Here is a 25,712-nt window from a genome sequence, read left to right on the forward strand (position 1 = left end):
TGGATTCAAATTTTGACCCATTGTGCTTGGCCAAATCCTCAACCCAATGCGCTAGCTATAAATAACCCAGACTTGGGAATTGGCAGGCCAAGCGGAACGCAGTCTCGAACACTCGTAAGTCACTGTATTTGAATATTTTACAAACGAAAACACAAAGATGATTTTTGTTTTTCATAATAGTTTATTGAAAGCTTTTCAAAGAAAACAAGAAGACAGGGACCCAAAAGCCCATCAGATACCTTATTTTGCGTCATTTATTTCACAACACAAATTTTGATAAAACAATCTTTGTCGTAACAACTGATCAACACAGCTGGCAAGTGTAAACTGAATCATAGTTGTAAATAATCACAAAAATATTTCCTGATCATGTGCACACACTGGAATGAATAATTTAATTTTAATAACATTAATTGAAACTCACAACGCTTCGCAGAAGATGATATGCCAGAGAATACAGAGCACGGCTAAAATTCTACTTTGACTATGCTAGACACACGCGGCGGCGGCGGCGGCGACTGTGCGCTACAGAAAGCGGCTGCATTACGTGAGGAATCTCTCTAGTCCTCCCACTCGCCTTGCACAAGCCAAGGATGCATCGTGTAACTAGCGAGGTACGGGTCAAGCATGAAGAAATCCTCGTCAATCTGCCCCAGGGGCCGTCCGCTGAGGACATACTTGACGGTTGCGGTGTTGAGGTCCGCCTTACAGGCCAGGTAGCTGTTGAGGTTGAGCTTGGGAAGAACGACCTCGGCGAGAGTGACGGGCAGGCTTTTGGCGGTGGTGGACTGTTGCACCTCCAGGGATTTCTGCTGCAGCAATGAGCCAAAGGCCACCGTGGGCCGAGTGATCTCCTTCAACTTGGACAGCTGTTGGGATGCCGTGCTTAGCGTCGATCCGCCGACGTGCTGCTTCAATTCCTCTTGCGCGTACTCCTGGTACAGCAACTTGGTGGCACTTTGGGGCAGGAGCCCACTTTCAATCACATCCTCCAAATCACCAATCAACAACTGGCGAAAGATGGCCTTCCTCTCGGGGATGCACGTGGTTGACATATGGGTGGTCACGCCTATGTTAGACACACAGACAGTCATTTTGTTTTCCATCCACGCACAAGTTGTGTGAAGGTTTATAGTTACTGTAACACCGATGCTCATTTCTGTTAGCCAGTCTAACACGTTTCATGTTAGCAATTAGCCAGCTGACATTTGTTAGACACACCGTATTTTCACGATCATAAGGCGCACCGTATTAAAAGGCGCAGTCACAGTTACTATTTCTGTGTTTAACACACACATAAGGCGCACCGCATTATTGGGCGCACGCACGGTTAAACATACTCTAGCTCAAAACATATGGTAGCATGCTATGATGCTAAAACATATGCTAGTGCTAGCGCGTGTTTTTTAAAGGGCATATATCAAAGATGTAATTTAAATAACAAAATGTACGGGCTGAAATTGTAAAAAACTTGAATAAACCTAAGAATACACAACAATAATAATAATGATACACAAATTAATTGCCTGAGATGTGACAAATATTGTCAGTTTAGATTGCTAATGTGGCGAGATTTTTTGCCCACATTGCCGGCAAAAAGCGAGTAGCCACATCCAAGATAAACGCCAGAGCTAACTCAGCAGCTGATCCCAAGCCAGACAAAAAGCCAACGTGCATTCAAACTGAACATTCTTACCTTGCTTAAAGGAACTCAGGACAATACGATTCTCAACAGCCAGGGGTTTTCTGAAGTTGTTGACAAGAGACACGGCAGTAGCTTGGTTGGCCGAAGAGGCGGAAAGGCTCGCCGTCAACGCGTCATACTGCAAACATGAGAGAGACGACGAAAGGTTCGAGTCAAGGGTTCGGACGCAAAAGCTCACGGCTGATTTGACGTCACCTGAGCCTGAGAGACGGTGACAGGATTCTTGAACACCGTCCACAGCACACTTTGATAGCAAGGCGGTGCCGTCAGAGAGCCGTCGTAGCGGAAATACTCATCCAGACGCTGAGGCATCAGCCCTCTCACGTCGAAAGCGGGAATCTTGTAGTTGTTAGCTATAAAAAAAAAAAAAAAAGACGTCATTCCCCTGCCACATAATCACCCGCAACAAAACAAACCCTGTTCGACTCACATTTTTGGGGGATTTGACTGAGATATGATAAAATGTTGTCATAGGCTGGATTGGCAGCTCCAATCTGTTTGGAAAAAAGGAAGAGATGGTCACATGGACAGACAGTCACAGTCAATCCCCCCCCCCCCCCCCAAAAAAGGATCACAAGATGGCCACCTCAATGAAAACACCAAGTATAGCCAGACCGTCAGATTTGTCAAAAGCCATGGATGCGTTGGGGTACTTTTCCGAGTTGTAGTGTACAACGTGCAGCTGTAAGAGAAGAGAGAAATGGATTATGGTAGCAATTCTATATGGGTGTTATGTTCTTCTGCCTACACATTCTATACGTAAATATAATGACCATTCGGTTCCTGTACATTGGGAGGAGAAACATGGTTCCGATTGCTGGCAGTAATTAAATCAAAACCTGTAGAAATGAGTCAGTGAGGTATAATATTGGCAGGTAAAAAAAAAAAAAGAAGATAGAATTAATACTGATGGTTTATTAAGAAACGAAATATGTGTTTGACAACAATATTCTATTTTTTAGTGACGTGCATAGTCATGGTAGCCCTAAATATCAAGGAAGAGAAAATGTATTTATATGCCAATTTTGGGGAATCAAAGCGGACATGGAGGTTTTTTAGATTATGTCGTGTCATGCCATGAGACCAAAAACAACATGTCATCAAAGAAGTGTGGTTGTGGATTCTGGAGGGACTTGAAAGGACACGTTGACAATCGAGTCAGTCCCTGCGTCCACTGAGAGACACAGACCGCAACACCTTACATGTGGCTCTGCAGACGCTTGCACACAGACTTGTGGCGGCACAGGTAAATAAATAAAAAAATGGAAAAAAAAAAATGAAAAAAAAAAAATAATATTCTAATTAAAAATTAACAAATTAACAAATATATATATTTTTTAAACAGGCTCAAGTTTTAATACATTTTGTGAGGCTCACAGCTGTCAAATATTGTACGATAATGTTTAAAAATGTTCCTTTAGGGCTCTCTGGGTACAAATGTAAACTTTCGAAATGACGCTTAGAGGGCTTTACTGAGCACAAGTGTAAATCCAGTAAGTGGAAAAATTCACAAAGGGCTTAGAATTGAGGAAACAAGCACACTGCAAAAAGGACTGTAGAAACCGTAAGAAAAAAATATACAAAAATTATTACTTTAAATAAGCAAAATTATTTGCCAACAGAACAAGAACATTTTTACTATTTTTACTAAGATTTTGAAAAATAAGAAAATAATACTAGGCCCATATCAACCACTGCGGTCTTGAAAATAGTATTTTCAGACTAAAAACAAGTCATGTCGATTTTTTTCAAGCTGTAATAAATATAACAATTTTCTTAAAATACATGAGTATTTTTTTAACTTAGCATGCGTGTCAAGCAGGGAGGCAACAGGTGCCATTTTCTTTGTCAAGACCCAGCCAGGAATTGAACCCACAACCTTCAAGTCTGAGGGTAGGCACTCTACCACTAGACCACTGAGCTGGTACTAAAACAAGGAAAAATGAGCTTAGTAAATATAACGAAATGAACCATATTCGTCTAATTGTTTTCATACTTGTATTTTTCCCATTTATCTTATTACTAGATTATGCAAAATCTTAAAATAAGAAAACTTATGAAACCCCAGTTCAGGGCCTTTGATGTTGGTTAATTAAAATGTGGGAAATGCTTCTTTTAATCTTCACGGCACTTAAAACTGGCTGTTAACACTCAGTGCCAAGACTGCTTGATCAAATAAGTAATAAGTATCTTAAAATAAGTAATGGCAATTTCATTCTATGTAAAAAATAACTTGTCAAATCAAAATAAGCAAATTTAGGTTAAAATTTAAGAAATTATATCTTACTTAAGATTTCAGTTTTTGCAGTGCAGGCTCTCATTTCTTTACATAACAACCTGATTTTTTGAACTTCCTGAAACATAAGCGGAAAACCTTTTATTGCATTGAAACGATGGGAAAGGCAGATTTCATTATAGGGCAGTTTGGGGGTCATCTGCCTATCGTGAGTTACCATTTGAGAGAGACTTGCAGTTGGGCCGAGATGCCATTGACTTTGACTTTATTTACCTCTGCAGCATACTGCTTACTGTCGACCGTGTGCTCAGAACCCAGAGGATTGCTTTTGGAGCCCCAGTGAATGTGGAGCTGAGCTGCGGTGTGGCGTTGAGGGAGGCCCGAGATGGCCATCTTGGGGGGAAGTGCGATTTGGACTGTGGGGCAGATGACACAAAAGCCAGTTCATTCATTCTTTCATTTACCAACAGTGAATCATGAAGCATTAGGGGAAGTCAAGCGTAACCATTTCTTGACAATAATATGTTATGTGTGACCTCACTAGTGTAAACATGACCTTCTGATTCATATTACATTTGTGGAATATGAGTTAAGCAGCAAAATCCCGTTTTTTATCAATATCAGAAGGCGGCCATGTTGCCACTTGCTGTGAAAATGACATCTCAGTCAATCACAGCTCAGTTTCAGAAAACAGGTGAGCTGTGATTGGTTGTTATCTGAGCAACTGCGATGTCACCCTCAGTCGACAGCAAGCGGCAAAATGGCCGCCCCCTGAGATGGAGAAAAACGGCTGGATTTTGCAGCTGAACTCATATTACGCCAACCGCATAGAACATATTATTGTCAAGAATTTTTGGGGGGGTTGAATTCCCCTTTAAGTGAAACTCTACAATGCACTGGGTTGATTTGATTAAAGTGGGAAATCATTTTGATATGTCGTTTGTCTGCCTGAATGTTAATCCCCCAATTCAGACCACTACCATTATTGACAGCAGCATTTCTTGTTTGACAATTTCCAACATATGGCATGCCACCACCATCATGTACCAATTTTGCCACCGCAGATCGTTGGCATAGTCGAGCCAACCAAAGATTAACCAGACCCGTAGGCACAAACAGATGAGTAATCTTTGGTTGTAATTTCCCAGAATAAATTCGGAGCTCTTTCATTTGGTGAAATGGCTGCTAAGAAAAGAAAGGCGAGAAGCGTTAAAAGTGGCAGATGTCGAACGAGCGAACGAGAGCCACCTATCATTTTCTGCTCCACTTTTGTATGGGTCATTTATAGTGATTATGTTACACCACGCTGGTTTATTTATTTCTTATTTATTTCTAGTGCCCATAGCGCAAGTGTAATGTTATCCACACTGAACTAGATTTACAGAACGGTTTACCAAACGTAGAGTTGGAACGCAAAATGGCGAGGCATGCAATTTTGTTTGGATCGGGCTCGGCCATGGGCATAGGCGAACGAGGCGGACGCCTAGGGCGCCATCTAGTGTAGGGGGCGCTAAATTGCAAAAAAAAAAAAAAAAAAAAAGCTTTAAAAAAAAAAAAATTTCCCCCCAAAAATGTTTACAATGAAAAGGAGGAGGAAAAATGGGTAGAGGCATGTAGGTCAGTCATCATTGCCTATAAAAATAAACGTGAAAATAGCGTTAGCTTCTTAGCTTGCTTGTAACTTGTTTAGTCCACCATTACATCCATGCTACCAGAGCGGGGCAAAACATGCTGGCTTTAAAATAAATGAAATAAATTAACTTATGCAAGATAAGAATTGCGTGCTGGTTTAATGTAAACAAGTATATAGTAAAGGCATACTTTTTTTTTTTTTTGTCTGTGAAATTTGGTATTTAGGGTGTGATGTGCTATTAAATAATATATATATCTACATATTTTATTTATTTATTTATTTTGCTGTGCAGGGGGGGGGGGGGGCAATTTGGATCTTCTGATAAAAAAGATTTGGGAAAATCTGTTCTGGGAGCTGAAGCTATATTCAACATACATCTCAAAGATCAACAAAATACTCACTTGCATGTCCGGTATTTTTCAGATTAAGTTCTTTGTGACCTGTCAGATCGTAGTTCTCAAGCACAATTGGGCGTAAAGATGCATCAAAGACCAGCTTTGCTGTCTTGAAGTCAATTGGAGACTGCAAAGGTCCAGCACAGTATGGGAAGTGTTTGGGCCAGTGGCTTTCTCCATCGGAGCCTGTAAATAGAATCAGCGTAAGTCCATCCATGCATTCTTGCATTCATTTTCTCTACTGCTGGGCCTCACCCAGTTGGCTTTAGGTGCGAGTAAATCACAGAGTGATTCTGAATGAGGCAATAAGTTGGAAATGATTCCATGCCAGCTGCAAGAATGTCAGCTATGTGAACTGCTGCACGTCAAACGGGCTCCGGCAAAGACATTTTCAATAAACTTGCTAGAGAAATTTATTTCAACTAGTGTTCATTTCCATCAACAAAAACCTTTTCACTGGACTAAAACCCTCATTAATAATAAACAATAACTGGGACTAAATCAGTATTCATTTTCGTCGACTAATGAAGACGAGATGAAAATGTACTTCACCTAATAAAAACAGTACTAAAATCTATGGACATTTAAGTTCATGAACAAAAACGAGACAAAAATGATATGATTTTGTAACATTTTGTCTGTGCTAATCTGTCACCTGTGACACTGTCATGTGACACAATGACACACACCCTTTCAAATCTGCAGCTAGCGAGTGCAACATGCACAAACACGAGGGATAGACAGGAAGTGGATTCACAGTGAAAAAAAAAAAGACGAAGAAATGATAAATTAATCCAATGGCTATAACATTCCAATAATAATGTTAATCCGACCGTTACTAATGCTGGCTAGCTCATATCATGGGGCCATAGTGGCCACTTGTTGATATGCTGTAATATGTCAAGTTGTTTTTCATCAAAAAACATGAGAGAACCTTTTTATGTGAAATAATTTTAGATCCGAAATGTTTAACATCATCTGCTGACAAAAAAGAATATACAGGGGTAAAGTGACGGTCCTGACAAAAACGTTGAGTTTTTGTTGACTAAAACTAGACCAATACAATTATGTTTGCTTGACTAAAATGCTAGATTTGTAGTCGACTAAAAATGGACTAAATAAAAACGGGATGAGGTTGACTAAATATGATAAATGTGCGTGATTGAAACATGACTTAAACTGAGACTACGTTTTAAAATGGCGGATAAAATTCACACTAATTTCAACCGAAATGTAATTCAAGGCAGAGATTAGAAAACTTTTGCAATTGCTGTGCTTCTTATTGCATTCTTCCATTGAGTAAATCATATATAAGCTCGAGTATTTTATTTTTCTGCCTGTCACTATACGTCACTGGCATAGAACATAGATCTATATTCCTAATTAGTTGTGGAATTGGATAATTTCCCCAGATCGTCTCCCACGGTCCACTAGGGTGCCACGCCACACTGGTTGGAAATCACATTTCTAAGTTAAATCACCACTTGCAGTGATGCAACGCACTCTTGCAACTTATGGTTCTCGTTTAAAGAGACAGTGAGCAACGATCCAATAAATGATGGCCTCCTAAATATTGTATATATAATCAAAGCAGGATATTACTGCCTGAATGGGAAAAAAAAAAAAAGCTTATGCGTGAACATGAGGACTGTCGTGTGACAACCATGTCTAAATGAGAGGTTTCTAGACGGTGAATATTTTAAGACACAAGCCGTGCACATTACAAGATGAGCCTACTCACGGAAGTAAGGCGTGACAACAAAACAAGACATGTTGATTAAAACATATGCGGGACGGAAGAAAAGCTCGTGAACCCGATGCCCCCGGTCTCCAAATTTAATTTCATAATTGTCATGTTTGAATTCGCCTCCCAAAAATGTAATTGCCCACTTTTGCGGGCGGTTTAGAAAAAGCAACGCATCTTGACAGCGTGACTGATGTAAATCGCTGATTGGACTTTCTGACTGAACTTATTTATCTTCCGCAATTGCTTAGTTGCCGTTTTAATTAGATGTCTCATCGCGATGCCGCTCGAGCTTTTCCACAAAATGAAACCATCAACCAATAAGTGCAGTGAGAACAAGCATTGATGTTTTTGCCTCGGATCTCGAGTTTCAGTTGGGGGTAGGCGATGAGTCACCTGTGCACTTGTGGCGTCCATCTGGCCGAACTCATTGACCACTAAGATGACCCTCTAGATGCTTTGGGCCTAACTTCGGTTGAATTCCGCCATGCTATTTTTTCCTCCCACCGGAGAGTTTTTCAAGTGCACATGACTCAGCAAATCACCAGGATAGTTTCACAGGGCTTCATTTAAACGTCTCGATTGTTCCTAATTTGCATGTGAACTAACGGCAGATGTGTAATTAGTACCTACTGCACAAAGCCTCATCTGCTCTTATTAATGCCAAACCACTGCTGAATGAGTTAACTCATTCACTGCCATTGACGGCTATGGACGTAAAAAAAATCATTTGAACTGTTTCTATTAGTTTCACATTTTTTCCACTTTTGTTAGTAAGAGTATGAAAACCTAGAAAAAATGTATTGTACATTTAGAACAGATCTTGAGTTAACTAGTGTAGTCATGTGATTAATTAAAAAAAATTAATTAATCGCCTGATGCCCATATTAAAAAAAAGGAGAAAAGATTATTAAAAATGAGGGGCGTCAGACGATTACATTTTTAAATTGTAATTAATCGCATGACTTCAATAGTTAACTCACGATTAATCACACATTTTATATCTGTTCTAAATGTACAGTAAATATAAAATTTAGGTTTTCACACTCTTGTTAACAAAAGTGGAAAAAAAATGTAAAACTAATAGAAATAGTTCAAATGAATTTTTGACGTCTAAAGCCGTCAATGGCAGTGAATGGGTTAAAAAAAGGGACCATCAGACCTCCTAATTATAAGATGTTTCCTACAATTTCCACATGAACAACAGTGTTGGAAATACTTTTAGCAAAGGACTGTTGAAGACAATACTACATTAATCAATATTTTTGGAGTAAAATTAATGAGCCAAACAGGTAAAATATCAACTTCAAATAGAGGCACTTATTGCAACATTGGGTGCGACTTTAGAGAAGCAGAGAAAGTCAAAATTCACAATTTTTGGCAAATTTAATAATATCAGATATTTAATTAAGTTGGAAAATAACTTTCCCCTGGGGTGTTAAATGCTTTGTTATAACTTGTAAAAATCTAATAGAAGCCTTCATGGGGCGCTGTATAGATATTATTTCAAAAGCACAATGAAGGAAAAGTAAAAAAAAAAGAAAAGAAAAGCCAAACTTACTGGTGTAGCCCCATTTGGCCCCTGAAAAAGACACACAGGTACATTTAAATTAAATGAATATGCAAATAATAGAACTCAGCTCCAATTTTTAAAGGGTTAAAACAAAGCAACATTTACTGATCCCGAAAGCATCTTACCGTGAGCCCCGAGCACTTGCAGCAATAGAGCGATGGACGTGAGGCTGAAACGCAGCATCTTGGTGTCCTCTGACTGACGTGGGTCGGTCCTGTGCAGCAAACCACAAGCCTCCGCACCTCTTTTAAGCGCACGGTGTCTGCCATTGTAGCCTCCGTTGACGTCACAGTCACAACAAAACCAGCCCACTGTGTCTTCTTGTCAACGCGCTCTGTGACAAGCTTCCACAAAATCTTTGTTAAGTGCCTCCGGCCGAGTGTGTGCTTGCATGAGTGCGCGTTTGCAGTTGGACGCCAGAGGGCTCTCTCTTGATCTTGACTTAACACCATGCACTGTGTCTCCACTTTATTGACTCTGTGTAAAGGATACACGAATAGAAATTGTGAAAACAGGACAATTTTTCTTGGAATTTGTTAAAAAAAAGAAGAAAAAAAAGATAGTTACACGCATGCGAACAACAACATTGTCAAAAGTAGGCAGCCAGTTACTATGTAAAACAAAACAAAACACTATGCATATCAATTCAATTCATTTACCTATGTACAGTAATGTATGAATACAATATTTATATAATATGTATGAATTTAGAATTTGATATTGAGATTATGGTTTAATTTTGTAGATAACCCACAAATACATGTTATACAAGTTCTAATTCAAAAGCAGTTTTCAGGCTTCAAAATGCCATTACTGTGTAAGCAAACTGCCATCTAATAATTTCCGGCATGAGAAAACAAAGTAGTAGTAGAAGAAGAAATACAATAAAGTAGGCTAACGGTTAGCCTATCCGGTACTGTACTGTACATTACAACGGCAAACTCTTCTCCTCATTTTTAACTCATTCATTGCCATTGACGGTTATAGTTTTTAATAATCTGTTCTTCTTCTTTTTTTTATTAGGGGCATCAGGCGATCATTTGTTTTTTTTAATTTTAATTAATCACATGACTTCACTAGTTAACTCAAGATTAATCATGATTTTTATATCTGTTCTAAATGTACAATTTTTTTTTCTAGCTTTTCATACTCTTGTTAACGAAAGTGGAAACAAAAAAGTGAAACTAATAGAAACAGTTCAAATGATTTTTTTTAAACATTTTTTAATAATCACGTCAGGCAATTAATTTTTTAAATTGTAATTAAGCGCACGACTTCACTAGCTAACTCACGATTAATCACAAATGTTATACCTGTTCTAAATGTACATTTTCATACTCTTGTTAACAAAAGTGGAAAAAAATGTTAAACTAATAGAAATAGTTCAAATGAATTTTTGACGTTTATAGCCGTCAATGGCAATGAATGAGTTAATGTGGTGAATGACTTTATAGACACGTTGTACAAAACACGCAATACAAACCGTTGCTCCTCCATTTGTATCTGGAAACCGCATATCATTCCGTTTTAAGTCACAATTACTGATTCGGAGGCTCAGTCGATTTCTCGCGTTGACCACATAAGGATTTGTCATCGGAAATACTGAACAAGTACGATTTGAAAATGCCGGACACGACCATTTTCCAAGTATCTTCAGGGGGAACAATCCCTCCCAGCCTTCACCACAGGATAATTGCTCCGGAAAGTCTGATCTTGGGAACCAAGCAGGTACATGAATTGGAGACCGCCTGAGAATATTAGCCGCTGCCTACTTCATTCTCTTAGATCAGGGGTTAGCAACCTTTACTGTAAAAAGAGCCATTTTTGACCAAATACATAACAGAAAATCTGCCTGGAGCCGCAAAAGCTTTGAACATTATGATGAACAGCGGGGTAGTGTTAGTCTATTGTACTGAGGGCCCAAGAGCTAATTAGAGCTGCACCATAATAGAAAATATGTAGTATCCAATACCTTGAGTTTCATTCTCTTTTAACTTTCATCTTCTGTTTTTGGATAATTTTTGTGTGTGTGTGAGTGTAATTTTCAAAACTTTGTTTTTATACATTTAGGCCTTCTTTGTCTTTTTGTCAAATTTCTGACATTCTTGGCAATTTTATGAACATATTGTATTATGGTCATTTCCTGCCTCTCTCTACCACCTTTTTTGGGACATTTTCTCTCTACTACCTTTTTTCTATCAATTTTCTGACATTTTATGGTAATTTCTTCTTTTGTTTTGGGCATTTTATAGTTACTTTTTGAAGTTTTTTTCTGCCTTTTTTTGTTAATATTAATTTTCTGAGGGAAATTTTGTGTACATAATATGGTACTTTTCTGGACTTTTTTTTTGTTTTTGGACATATTAGAGTTGATAATTTTTTTACTTTTCTTTTCTGCCTTTAAAAAAAATGACATTTCTGAATTTTGTGTACATTATATGATATTTTTCTGCTTTTTATCAACCTTTCGTTTCTCTTTTTCTGACAACTTACAAATTTGGACTCTGACATTTAATTATTATTTTTATTATTTTTTTTTTTCATTTCAATCAATAATTACTTTAAATAATATTTTATCCAAACAATAAAAATATGTAAATAATAATAATAATAATAATTTCTACTATTTTTTTTGAGAGAGAGGGATCCACAGGGAGCCACAGAAGTGGGACTAAAGAGCCACATGTGGCTGCGGAGCTGCAGGTTACAGATCCTTGTCTTAGCTCAAGAACCACTTTTCATACTTTCTAAGCATCTCTACTTAATCATTATTTTTATACTCTGTTATATACAGTATGTAGTATTATAAATGTATATTGTGGAATATTGTGGCTAGCAGGAGGCTAGGCTTCAATCAGATTTCAGCCTCTGTTTGCCGCCATGTAAATGCCATCTGCTCATGGCCTTCAGAATCAATCGTGACAATCAGATTTGAGAATTGACCTCAGAAGGCCAGAGCGCTGGGCCTCCATGACTTCCACATTTTTCCTTCCTCTGACTGATTGGTCAGAACAAAAATGTTGACATCAACCTCGATTAGCAAAACACATCTGTAGCGATACACACTGCTGCGGTCGACCCGATCCCACGTTCATCCGTTAACGTTCGTTTCGATTGAAGAGGTGCAAGTGGTCCAAAGGTCAGTGGCGACAGCCCGCTCACACAGCAGTTTACAACCAGGACTCAGTGGGTGAGAGACAGTTGAGAGAAAAGCTGCAAGATGAAGCACTTACTACTTGTTTCCATTGTCTTTGCTGCATTTCACCTCGGCCACTCTGAAATTCCAGGTAGGTCACTCCATTTTCCAATCTGTGTGAACGTGTTAAAAAAAACCATCAAAAAAAGCCAAGCGACAAGGTATTTAATTTGTAAAAAAAATTAAAAAAAAAAGATACAAGCAGACTTCCTGTGAAGTGCAAAATTTTACCAGTGTGTTTTTTTTTCACCTTAACATATTATTCCATTTGACCTCATTTAAGACTTTGAAAGCAAACCCATCCGAATGTTGGAAATGGAAAGGTTACAGTTATCCATCCATTAACTAGCGCTTATCCTCATTAGGTTCACAGGTGAGCTGGAGTCTACACCAGCTGACTTTGGGCAACAAGCTGCTACTTTCCCCAAAATATTGATGTACTTACACATTGCTACTGACTATGACTAACATAGAAACCAAAGTTACAAACAATCTATTGATACATCAACTCAATGGCTCAACGAGAGGATCATTGAGGGACGGATTTGAGACAGAATACAATGTACTTTGCGTCCAAAACCAAGTGGGTCATGGTTAAAAAAAATAAAATAAAAAAGAAGTTATGATAGTATATGAAACCAATTCCCCTTTGAGGAACTATGAAAGGCAGGAAGTTTCAATGTAGCATAGGTGGTGCTTTTTATTGCCGTCGTAAAAAGAGGGAGTGATGAAGTTAAACATTTATATGGTGTGTGGAAGATATCGCAAGCCTGTGCAATGGTCATGTTATCACTACGAGTGCATGTCATCACTTAGCACTTAACACAATCGGTATATTTTTCTTTTCTTTTCTTTTAATCATCAAACAGATTTTTGCCACCTACCCGAGGATGAAGGTTCTGGGAAGAACTTCATCATTTCTTTGTACTACGACGTCAACAACGACCAGTGCAGCCCGTTCGTCTACAAAGGCCAGGGAGGCAACGGCAATCGTTTCCTGAACGAACGCGAGTGCATGAGCAACTGCTCGGCCAACATAGACAGCATCTACCCGAAGGATGGTGAGATTAGATGGTGGCGCCTAGTTTGTCAACTTGTAACATAAAATGGTTAAAACTCATTCATTGGCAGCCATTTTAGAGCATTTTTAAAAAAAAGAACAGACTCTCCTTTTTCACTAGGGAAAAAAAAGTTCTGATTTTTTCGCCCAGTAGTGGAACAAAGGTACGTTGCACATAATGCAGCCGTTTTCCCCAGTGGACTCGCAAAGTGTACTGAAATCATATGTAAAACGGGGCATTGATGCCATCTACTGGTGGCCGTGCGTCAGTAAGTTTGAAATTTACAGTGGGGCAGAAACAGACACTCTCCCACCTATCCCTGTTGAAAAACGTAATTGACAATTTGTGTATAGCTGTCAAGGGCAGAGAAACGTAGATTCGCCTGGTGTATATGGTGACTTTGAAACATTAAAATAGTTGCATAATCAGTTTTTTTGTCTGTAAGAATTTCAATTTGCACAGGTTTACCTGTCTCGCCTGCTGCTCATAATATTTAACGACCTCATTTACCACAATGATTTAGCCTATTAGTAAGCCTTAAAAAAAATGGATTGTTCAATTAATGTTAGTCAAAACTGTGCAAAATTATCTTTAAAAAGGTCTTAGTATTTAATTCCATTTGATGATTGAGATGTGCAGTACCTAAAATTGTACCCAGTGAATCAAAAGAGGACATTTCACTGCTGCACATTTATGTAGACAATACACCACCGGGTGGTAAAAAGTGGAACAGCAGACTGCATGTGAATGAAGCAACTTTGAACACATGACCCCGTTTATTATTATCATCATTATCATCAGAGGCAGATTCTAAATAATTACGATTCCCCCCCTCCCCCTTTCTAGCAACGGCAGTTTGCTTCTTGAAGAAGCTCAATGGTGGATGTAACGGCAGGTTTCTGAGCTTTTACTACGATGCCGTTCATGAGAAGTGCAAAAAATTCCACTGGACAGGCTGCCATGGAAATGGAAACCGATTTTCTGACCATGAAAGCTGCAACGCCACCTGTGCCGGTATTCACGGTGAGTGTGAATCCCCCCCCCCCCCTTGCTATATCTTGCTTGTAAGTACATACACTTATTTATTTATTTTTAAAGCAGATCTAATCGTTTTCACCTGTATTCTTAGATAACCGGGAGGAAGAGGAGGAGGACGAGCCAGACACGCCAATCGGTAGATAAAAACAGTCAACTATCAAACCCCAGACATAACATGCTAACATTCAATCGCGGCTACTAAATAGGCATTAATGTGCATATTTCATAGCCACAAATATTGAGGCCACAATTCAATTCTTTACACCCCCTTGTTATGTCTGGGCCACCCTAGTAAACATTGAGATTTAAAATGCATGGTACAGTTGGATTTACTCACTTGATGGTCATCTTCAGCTGCAATCATCTGTGGAGTTTTGATTGCGCTCGTCGTCATAGCCATCATCACAACTATCATCGTCTTGACTGTTCAGTCAAAGTAAGAGCAACGTTTACAATGGGGGGGGGGGGGTCGGGGAATACAAAAACTTGGTTATTTGATTATTTGTCTCCTTAATCTCTTTACTGTGCTCCCTATCTAGGAAAACGCAGAAAAAGGTGTCGGCAAAAAGTCGAGACGAACAGCCTGAAGTTCCTCTCAGGGAGCGGGGTCTTGAAATGGCATAACCCAAAAAACATCTTGTGCTTGTGTGTGTGTGTGTGGTTTTTTTTGTTTTTAAGTGTTGAGGCCATACTTGTGTGTCTAACATCTTGGATCTTGATAAAGGTGCAAATGCATTGCGACAATATGGCATCAATGGAAGCATCCACCCCCACAATAATAAAGGCAACATCAAGCTGTTCGTCGTTCACAGTTCTGCACACCATTGAGTGACATTCGAGTTCAACACTTTCACTTAAGCAACACATTTTGACTTTTTCTTTATTGTACAGTCTACCTATTTTTTTTTATAGGTACTGTACATCTAATGGGTTGTTTGTCAGCAATAATCTAAAAGCTGTGCAACATGAAATTAATCAGACTGAATTTTAACTCGCGAGTCATTCAAATAATTCTACAGGGAATTTAGCTAAATGTGCTCCTTGTTTAGTTTTGCTTTTCAATGCATGTCAACGCCAACATACAGTATGTGACCTGTCTACTGTTATACATACGCTATACTGTGGCATATTTTACATGTAAATGCATATTGTAGCAATGTATGCTTAGAATGGCAGTAAATAAGCATTGAACTATTGTAATGTTTAATCTTCAAAAGCAGGCTTTTACAATAAAATACTTCCAATTCAGACAAGTGTTTTAATTTTAATAAGTAGTCATCAGGGATATTATAGTTTTGGAATTTTTCCTTTTAGTTAGTTTTTCTTTTTGTTTTGAGTTTTAATTAGTTTTCAGGGTGGTTCTGTTAGTTTGTGTTATTTTATAAATGCTTCGTTTTAGTTAGTTTCAGTATTAGTTTTTTTTTTTTTAGCGTGTATTACTTGTGCGCAATATTCAAAAAACACTATGGGAGCAACGTCATCTGAAGGTGCTTTTCTATTGGCTGCTGCTAGATGACATCACTTTAGTGTGACACACTTTCAAATGTCCTTATTCCGGTTAATAACTAAATAAATCATCCCCAAAGCCTCATGCATTAAATTGATTACCAAAGACTAAAATGGAGGACATTTCTGCTATAATTATAGTTAGTTTTAGTTAGCTTTGTAAACATAAAATGTAGTTTTAGTTAGTTTTCGGTTTTTTAAAAGCATTTTTTTTTTACGATTTTTTTATTTATTTTAGTTTTAGTTTTTTTGTTAGTTTTAGTTAACTAAATTAACCTTGGTAGTAATATGAAAAGTAGTTATCTTTCATCGAGGAGTCATCTTTCAGACAAGTTGAGTCTTTTGTAGCATAGGCTACAGCTCTTAACTCATTCACAAAAATTATTTTGAACAATTTCTATTAGTTTAAATTTGTTTCCACTTTTGTTAACAAGAGTATGAAAACCTAGATTGTTTTTTATTGTACATTTAGAACAGATATACAATTTGTGATTAATCGTGAGTTAACTAGTGAAGTCATGCAATTAATTGCAATTAAACATTTTAATCGCCTGACGTGATTAAAAAAAAAGATTATTAAAAATGAGGGGCCTTCAAGCAATTACATTTTTTAATCGCATGACTTCACTAGTTAACTCACGATTAATCACAAATTTTATATCTGTTCTAAATGTCCAATAAAATTGTTTCTAGGTTTTCATACTCTTGTTAACAAAAGTGGGAAAAAAAAGTTAAACTAATAGAAATAGTTAAACACATCTACAAATAACAATGTCATTCAGGAATATGTGATGAGCATGGCAAGTGCTACTTTTGGAGGGCCGGGTGGATGAGAAGCGTGTCCAGAAATAAGTCTGATTTTTTTGGGGGGGGAGGGGGGTCTATTTCTGCATTTCACCTCATTGTGGCTTAAGTTTTAACTGATTATATACATCACATAATAAAACATATATATCTAGTGCTACCGCTGATCATTTAATGTATTCCAATAATAATACAAATCTTAAACTAATAATATTCCTTCCACATTCAAAGTTAGGTTACATCAAGACTTGCTCAGGGGTCACCAACCTTTTTGAATCTGAGAGCTACTTCTTGGCTACGGATGAGTGCAGAAGAATACTAGTTTGATACACATTTCTGTGTCACATTTTCAAATTATATTTTATAAAATGTTCTCATTATATAATGAATGATATTTTGAAACAGGCCCATGGGCTACTCGTGTAGTCCTTGAGGGATACCACGGGCACCATGTTGGTGACCCCTGCTCTGAATTGTCAACAGGTGTGATGTGAACATGGTGTTGTGTGGACGCTTGTTTGCCTGCAGTTGGCGGGCGACCATTCCAGGTTGTACCATGCCGCTCACCCGTCAGCTATGTTTAAGATCTAGCTCACTCATTACCCTAAGAGGACAAGAAAAAAAATACAATAAATGGATGGATAATATGATAACAATAATAATGTAGGCTAAAACAACAGGTTTACCTTTCAACGGGCTTTGTGATAGTTTTGAGTCAAGATAATTACCCGCTAAACAGCCTGCTTGTCGTCTTTGAGGAGGCGTTTTCAACTACGCATGCGTGTCACGTAGCCCATAATGGAAACGCCACATTTTAGCTTCGAAATATTAAAATACACAAATTCCAAAGTTAAAAATATCCCCCCAAAATATTGAAGTTCATGTTTTAAAAATATATTTTGAATAGTCTCGCCAATTGTGTGTGGAAATCTCATCATTCGTCAAAAGCGGCGCTCGTACCGACCGGCAAACGTACGTCACTTCCTAGGTTGTTTCCATTTGTGTGGGGCGACCGCTCTCTGTTACCAAGTGTATTCACCAATAACTACCTTTACATTTCTGCCTTATTACATGTCTAGGTGTAAACAACGTTTTGGGTAATTCGTGTCATCTATCGCACCCATTGACTCTAGTGGCAAACGACGTTTTAACGTTCTGTTGCAAAGAAGGGAGGAAAACGTGCAGAAGTAGTTTACCGGTGGCGGCTAACGAGAGCTAGCTAGTTTATGTTAATTGGCTAACTATTGTTAGCTGACCTTTTCATTGTATGCGTGCCGCGGTCGCTGTGTCCGTTCTCTACTGTATGACGCCGTCTCCGGAGATTTAACACGATGGAGTGCCTTCATTTGAGCTCGAACGTGAGCTTTCCGGGAGACTTCTCAAGGCTGCCGAACGGCGCTCCTTCGTCCTGGTGCTGCAGCGGTGAGTGAACATACACCGGCCGGCCGGGCTCATTTTAAAAGGCTGCACTATACAACATTGTGGCGATTTTTTTTTTTTTGAAACTGTACACATTGCCTGTGCACAAAAAAATAATTCACCTTCTGTCTTGTCCAGTTTGCAGATCGAATAAAAGCCCATGGCTTTGCCTCACCTGCCTGGTGGTCCACTGTGGACGGTAAGTTCTGTCATCACTCTTACTAGACAATTACATAATTATACAGTCCCCCAGACAGGGAAAACATTGTATCTCTCTAAGAACTAGTTGCTCTATTATGTATTGACCCCCGGGACTCGATCCTGTGTCCTCTTGAGTCCTACAGACTGGGCTCAATGTTTCTTTTGTAATTTTTTGCTTGAGAATTAATACCGGTGGTTGTATCTCCCCCAGATATGTGAACGGGCATGCAAAGAAGCACTTTGAAGAGAGTCAAGTGTCAAGAAGTAACCAAAAGAAGGCTGATAAACAAGAGAAGGAGAAAACTCAACATTCGGTTTGCATGGATTCTGGCAATTACAGTGTGTTCTGGTGAGTCCAGTCTTGATTTAACAGATTAAGAATTTCCCTACTTATCAATCATAAAAATACGTTTACACTTTAATTTGAATATGTGCTGTGAAAGCTGTTTTATAGTTACAGATGTGATGAATTTGTTGTCAATGACACCAAACTTGGGCATGTGCAAAAGGTGCGGGAATATCTCCAGAGCTTAGAAAAGTAAGTGTCTCATCTCAAGAGTTATTTCTCCAACTTTGCAATGTTACGCAAGAATGTGCACACTCAACTAAAAAATATTTATCCTCTTAACACAGCTCAGCCTTGACTGGTGACAGACAGAGGAAAAGAAAACTTCAAGACGGCCAAGCCCCAGACAAGAAAATGTTGAAAGAGAATGTAAGACAACAAAAGCATTCAAATTACAAGCTTGTGCTGCTCATTGCCATTGTACACGGAATATGATTGTACTGATCAAATGTTTTGCCGTTAACTCATTCACTGCCATTGACGACTATAGACGTCAAAAATTAATTTTAACTATTTCTATTAATTTATAATTTTCCCCCATTTTTCCAGAAAACCTAGATTTTTAAAAATTGTATTAGAACAGATATAAAATTTGTGATTAATCGTAAGTTAACTCGTGAAGTCATGCGATTAATTACAATAAAAAATGAATCACCTGACGCTCCTAATTTTTAATAATCTTTTCTTAAAAAATATTATTTAAAAAAAAAAAAATAATAATTACAATTATAAAAAAGAAAGAAAAGATTATTAAAAATTAGGTGCTTCAGGTGATTACATTTTTTTCATCGTAATTATTCGCATGACTTCACTAGTTAACTCACGATTAATCACAAATTTTATATCTGTTGTAAATGTACATAAAAAAATTATAGGTTTTCATACTCTTGTTAACAAAAGTGGGAGAAAAAAATCTTAAACTAATAGAAATAGTTAAAATGAAATTTTGACGTCTATAGCCGTCAATGGCAGTGAATGAGTTAAAAGCTTTACCATTTGGCTGTCACGGTCTGTAAATGCTAAAAGGCGATCCGTGTTTTGCTTTGATAACGTTCCCCTCTTGCATGTCACCCTGTACTTGTTAGGATGGGGCCGCTTTAGGAGCTACTGGCCTGCGTAACCTTGGCAACACGTGTTTTATGAATGCCATTCTGCAGTCGCTCAGGTGAGCGTTTTAATGATGAGAATTAAAAGCAAAAAAAAACCAAAAACCTTTCGTTAATTATGTTAAGGATTAAAGATCAAAAGTGTCACATTTCCCTTGCAGCAACATCGAGCAGTTCAGCTGTTATTTCAAGGGCTTGCCGGCAGTGGCGCTACGCAGCGGTAAGACGGCCGGAAGGAGGATGTACCACACTCGCAGCCAAGGGGACAGCAGTGTGTAAGGTCCTCGTCTGGCAGGAGTCATCATTAGCCGAGTGCATGCGTCTCAAAGCGGTGTTAGTGCGCTTAAAGATGCTTGAATTAAGGAAACGTATTGCAAATTTTGTGTCTGTTCTCATCTTTCTTCTCCCTGAATTCGGCGAGATATAGCATCAAGCAGCTTATTTTAGATGAAGAATCTTATTTCCATGACAAAGTCCATTTTACCTCAATGGATTCAAGAGTCATGCGTAGCAGGTTGTAATGGCGGCAACATGACTTGTTGCTTTATGTGAATTCAACAGTTCACTGGTAGAGGAGTTAAGGAAGACCTTCTGTTCCCTCTGGCAAGGAAACCAGACTGCCTTCAGTCCAGACTCTTTATTTTATGCAGTGTGGAAAATCATGCCCAGTTTCAGGTATGTTAAAAAAAAAAAAAGTTTCTACTAGAGGTGTCAAAATGAATCGTCAAGTAATCGATTAATCGACAACTATTTCAATAATCGAATAATTGTTTGGAGCAATTTTTTCATTGAAAATTGTCCAAACGATCTGATTTCAGCATCTCAACAGTAAATTAATCACTCATTTCCGTAGTCTTACATGGAAGAAAACTGATTATCTTCAGTGTTCAATGAAAGTAAGAAATAATCAATGACCCAACCGATAACATAATCCGTTTCAAAAAGGTTGACGAGTACATCAGTCCCCCGTTTTTTAATAACTATACAAACACGAAATACTAAATGAACAATCACTGGTAATAAACAGTAATCGGGGGCAGGGGGGGTGTTTGTAAAACACTTAAATGCAAAATAAAATTGTATCCGATCATTTGCTTAATCGATTGAATAATCAGTATAAAAAGAATCGATAGTGACAGCCCTAATTTCTACTTGTTCAATTCAGAACAAATTGACATCTGTGTTTGCTGCCATCTAGAGGCTATCAGCAGCAGGACGCCCATGAGTTCATGCGCTACCTGTTGGACCACCTGCACAGGGAGCTTCAGCACAGTCAGAACGGGGCAGCGGAGGCGAGCTCGCCTCGGGATGGGTTCCGACTATCTAGCGCGGATGACCGAAGCTGCTTGTAGGTTGACCTATCACAATAGTTCGGTGTTTCATGCTCATGTTTATTTGAGAGAAAAAAAAAGAGTTATTGTGATGCTCTTAGGGCCATTGTGGTTTCCCACCGACTAGACAGTTATTTTCAGGTTCACCGTATAATTTATGCTCCCTCTTTTATAAAAAGACAGTCTTATCCTTTAGAAGTCCGGTACATAATTACATCCAGAGCTACTTTTGACTTTATAACATTCCAATGTCTTTGTGCTTGTGAACATTGCATGTTTTGTACGCATGTTTTGATGTCATGTGTTGGTCTTGCTGCAGAAACGGCACTCCCAGCGTCGTCACATCTATTTTTGGTGGCATCCTTGAGAATGAAGTCAACTGTTTGATATGTGGGACCGAATCGCGGAAGTTTGATCCATTTCTTGGTAAGACAATGACAATACCAGTGTTTACACGCACTTAGACAATGGTCAAATAATTAAATGAAAAACACTAATAGAGCAGAGTAAAAAAAAAATCCTTACCTTTTCACCTGTGGCATTGCAAATCATTGCTCAAAAGAAAAAAAAATGGTTGAGCGACAGATCTTGATAGAAATTCTATCTTGGCTGTTTTGTCATTCGAGATGCATGACTTCCATTTCACATTTCTCCCGCTTAGATCTTTCTCTGGACATTCCCAGTCGGTTCAGACAGAAGAGGAGTAAAGATCAAGAGCCAGGGCCGACGTGCACCTTGCGTGGTAAGACATTGGTCCGCTCTATCAGATGTGTTTGTATTTCGATGGGGGATGTAAAGCGAAATTGCTGTTTCAGAATGCCTACGGAGCTTCACTGACCTGGAAGAGCTGGATGAAACCGAGCTGTACTATTGTCACAAATGTAAAAAACGACAGAAATCCACCAAGAAGTTCTGGATCCAGAAGCTTCCAAAGGTAAGAGAAGAGTTGCTATTGTGAATAATCCTGCGTATAACGTGTGAATTAACTCATTCACTGCCATTGACGGCTATAGACGACAAAAATTCATTTGAACTATTTCTATTAGTTAAACTTTTTTTTCCCACTTTTGCTAACAAGAGTATGAAAACCTAGAATTTTTTGGAGGGTAAATTTAGAACAGATATAAAATTTGTGATTAATCGTTAGTTAACTAGTGAAAGTCATGTGATATTTACAATTAAAAAATGTAATCGCCTGACAGGCCTAATTAAAACATTTTTTTTAAATAAGGGCCGTTTAATCGTAATTAATCGCATGATAATTTTTTATCTGTTATAAATGTACAATAAAAAAATGCTAGGTTTTCATAATTATTATTTTTTTTAACTAATAGAAATAGTTTGCATGAATTTTTGACGTCTATAGTCGTCAGTGGCAGTGAATGCGTTTTAAAAATAACTACTGTGGCAAAATGTGTTTTATTCTAAAGTTTCAATTAGATGTTTTGTTTCCAAATGCAGGTTTTGTGCCTTCACTTGAAGAGGTTCCACTGGACTGCTTTTTTAAGAAATAAAGTGGACACTTATGTGGAATTTCCACTGAAAGACTTGGACATGAAAGGTTATTTACTTGAGGTAAGCTTGGACATGATGTTGGGTTTTCTTTGTGCCCAAGTCCAAACTCCAGCAGGCTCCCATAGTTGTCAGCCTTTACAGAGAAAGACACGTTTGCTCAGAGTGCCTCTATAGAAAATGTCTAAGTGGAATACTTGAGTCCTTCAGCAATTCGAGCGCTAGGACAACAAAAAACATGTAATATGCAGGTTGGTACGAATGAGCGTGAACACAGCCTGTTGACCGTCGTGCAAGGGTACTGCTTTTGATTTGGGGCGTCTTGGAAGAAAAACGTCACTTAGGGGTCCCGAACACCAAGTGGCCCCCTGATTAATTTTCACAAAAAATAAAAGATTATTATTATTTTAATGAACAAAAAAAAAAAGTCTTAAAAATTACTGATAAAGATTCTATACATTTTTCTGGAGGGCATATATATATTTATTTATGTTAGCTGTGGTTGACTGGCTGTAGGGGGCGCCACTCTCTCTCTAAAAAAAAGTGCTATTTAAAAACCTGCACGTGTCAGAAGGGACAGGCAGCCCTTATGATTATGGTAACGTCCTAAACCATTCTCTCATTTGTACTCAAATTCTTTACAGGTGTGTATGGCACGTCCTAGCCCCTCCCACCACAAACTGGTAGTACTGCCTGGTCCAGTCCTATCCACTACCAGTTGCATCCCTTCTCCCACTCCACATAATATCAATCAAATCTGACTTAACGTCATTGTTGTCATAGTGTTATTATTTTTACATTATTTTTATGCTCTGTTCTCCTTTTAATTGCTGCAGTGTCAACACATATCCATCACAATACAAATAACCGCAGATAGTGAGACCAAACAGCTAAACAGGACAGGCTAAAAATAAATAAATATTGCGACGGCTGGAAATTCTAGCTCGTTATATTTGAGCAACAGCTGAAGGCAACATATGACTGCATAAAAACAGGAAGAAGAAAAAAAACCCCACTCACCTTGCTTTTATCTTTTCAGCCACAGAGTTTGTTAGCGGAGAGCAGTCTGTATGACCTGGCGGCCATTGTAGTGCATCATGGCTCTGGGTAAGTAGAACATCATTTATTTTTTAATACCTTCATCTAATGTCAGAAACAACCACATTTAAAGCTCCAATTTAAAAGCTATTAACTGATGCTTGGTAGTGCTGATGTTCTATTGTAGGCCTCTAAGGGGCAGTGTTGAGCCAGATGTGGCTCAGCGCCTCATCTCAGCCTTATGGCCGACTGCAAAATGTGACCGAACCCACGTGTGTGTCTGCAGTGTTGGCTCAGGCCACTACACGGCCTACGGCAGCCACGAGGGGCGCTGGTTTCACTTCAACGATAGCACGGTGACGCTCGCCAGTGAGGAAACGCTGAGGAAGGCAAAGGCTTACATCCTCTTCTACACGGAGAGGACCAATCAGGCGGCGGCGGCGGCGGACACGTGTTCTGCAGAGGTGGACGCGAAAGGGGTTTTGGATGACCGGTCGGCGCCGGATAGCTCGCCGGTACAAAACGCAGACACAGCCAGACCAGAGGAATCCAGTGCAGAGAGCACGGGATCGGCCAAGGCCTCTGCACGCGGGGATGACGTTCAAACTTCGACGCAGTGAATCAGACTGTTTACGTTCTTCACCTCGCAACCCTCACGCCACATTTTGTTTGTTTTTTAGGATCTGTATGACATCATCACAGTGTGACCAGGTGTCGTTTAGGATTTTGCATTCAATTCCTTCGTGTTTCGTAGTTTGGTGGATTTTTTAAATCACATAAAGGTTTAGCCTTGGAAAACATTTTTTGGCCAAACTTCGGCCCAGACTGACAAATAACTTTTTATTGTTTAACTACCATCACACAATAGGTTGGAGTCTACCTTAATTTGATGTCTTGTCATGTTCTCACACAAGTAAATTTCCATTTTTCAGGCAGATCAGAGGAAGAATCCAATAATCAGATATTTCTTACATTTGACCTGAAGGCAGAAAATTTGGCCTGATTATATGAGAGTACCCCGCTTTACTCATGTGGGACATTGCAACCTTTTTAATTCAAACATTTTCATGAATCACGACTGACAAAAGCTCTCTTTTATCATGATCATCATTTTCTTTGCACTGGGATTATTTTTACATCATGTCAAACCTAATTAAAAATACATTGCAATTTTATTTGTTGGGGGAAATGGCTCCGTGGGAAAACTCCCTTTAAAAAAAAATATATATATATAATTTCTAACCATTGAGCCGAAGTAGTTACCGCATTTCCTCCTAGAATCAGGCAAATAACTTGAAGACAGCATTCTTTTTCTTTTTCTTTAATCCTTGATTCAAATAAATCACAAATGTAAACCACAGCTTGTCTGATTGTGAAAATAATCATTGGTGCAGCCTGAAATGAAAGCGGCATCTTAACTGAAGACACAGGTGTGCATACTAATGCAATCCAGTTTCACTCATCCTGTTAGAAATTTGAATGAAGCGAGCTCATTCTGCGTCGCTAAGGTGTGGAAACCTTCCTTGAATTGGCTACTGGGAAGCAAGATGGAAGGTGCCGCTGACCCTTTGTTGTTTGTCCTACGCACACGCACTCGTCGTACACTTGAAATGATTCAGTGCTGCGCTCACGTGGCTCACGACTCACTCCTTTAAAACGTTTTTTTTTCTCCCATCCCTAACGCAGTGAGGATATATGCTCAGCACTAATCAGCTCGCATTGAACTTTTTTATTTTTTTTTCCTTCACTGGTAAAAGGACATTGTGGCACAGTGAGTCACGATCCTGAATGTATTCCCGGCACTGATGTTGCACAATGTCCTCAGAGTGTGTGTGTGTTGTGTTTTTAACTGATAAAGAGTAGAACAG

The 25,712-nt window shown here is 38.7% G+C and overlaps 3 protein-coding genes across 6 annotated transcripts; 2 read left to right on the forward strand and 1 right to left on the reverse strand.

Annotated features, from left to right (window-relative positions):
* Nucleotides 1-236: 236 nt before the first annotated feature.
* Nucleotides 237-23,910, reverse strand: ca12 (carbonic anhydrase 12). 4 transcript variants are annotated; one of them, XM_086073373.1, is made up of 13 exons: nt 23,827-23,910; nt 17,414-17,495; nt 14,919-15,004; nt 12,520-12,595; nt 9,412-9,763; nt 9,275-9,295; nt 5,976-6,155; nt 4,215-4,357; nt 2,292-2,387; nt 2,136-2,199; nt 1,901-2,058; nt 1,697-1,823; nt 237-1,069 (listed from the first exon to the last, which is right to left on the reverse strand). In XM_086073373.1, the coding sequence occupies exons 5-13, from the start codon at nt 9,467-9,469 to the stop codon at nt 561-563; spliced, it is 1,356 nt and encodes a 451-aa protein (XP_085929499.1). In that variant the 5' UTR covers nt 9,470-9,763; nt 12,520-12,595; nt 14,919-15,004; nt 17,414-17,495; nt 23,827-23,910; the 3' UTR covers nt 237-560. The 4 variants fall into 4 exon arrangements, with proteins under 4 accessions (XP_085929499.1, XP_085929501.1, XP_085929498.1 ...); XM_086073375.1 differs by lacking the exon at nt 23,827-23,910 and adding an exon at nt 22,865-22,892; XM_086073372.1 differs by lacking the exon at nt 23,827-23,910 and adding an exon at nt 17,578-17,696.
* On the forward strand, nt 12,211-15,767 carry LOC147175333 (boophilin-G2). The gene is made up of 6 exons (XM_086073379.1): nt 12,211-12,573; nt 13,352-13,543; nt 14,390-14,566; nt 14,673-14,717; nt 14,936-15,017; nt 15,121-15,767. Exons 1-6 carry the CDS (start codon nt 12,507-12,509, stop codon nt 15,203-15,205), a joined length of 648 nt encoding a protein of 215 aa, XP_085929505.1. The 5' UTR covers nt 12,211-12,506; the 3' UTR covers nt 15,206-15,767.
* usp3 (ubiquitin specific peptidase 3) lies at nt 17,894-25,204 on the forward strand. Its single transcript, XM_086073371.1, has 15 exons — nt 17,894-18,313; nt 18,449-18,509; nt 18,723-18,860; nt 18,966-19,049; nt 19,145-19,226; nt 19,943-20,022; nt 20,125-20,238; nt 20,525-20,638; nt 21,162-21,311; nt 21,614-21,720; nt 21,956-22,036; nt 22,110-22,228; nt 22,756-22,869; nt 23,846-23,913; nt 24,131-25,204. The coding sequence occupies exons 1-15, from the start codon at nt 18,223-18,225 to the stop codon at nt 24,462-24,464; spliced, it is 1,737 nt and encodes a 578-aa protein (XP_085929497.1). The 5' UTR covers nt 17,894-18,222; the 3' UTR covers nt 24,465-25,204.
* Nucleotides 25,205-25,712: the final 508 nt, after the last annotated feature.

Source organism: Leptonotus elevatus, chromosome 4 (genome assembly GCF_054856555.1).
Source record: "Leptonotus elevatus isolate MCC_2025b chromosome 4, RoL_Lele_1.0, whole genome shotgun sequence".
Classification (NCBI taxonomy): domain Eukaryota; kingdom Metazoa; phylum Chordata; class Actinopteri; order Syngnathiformes; family Syngnathidae; genus Leptonotus; species Leptonotus elevatus.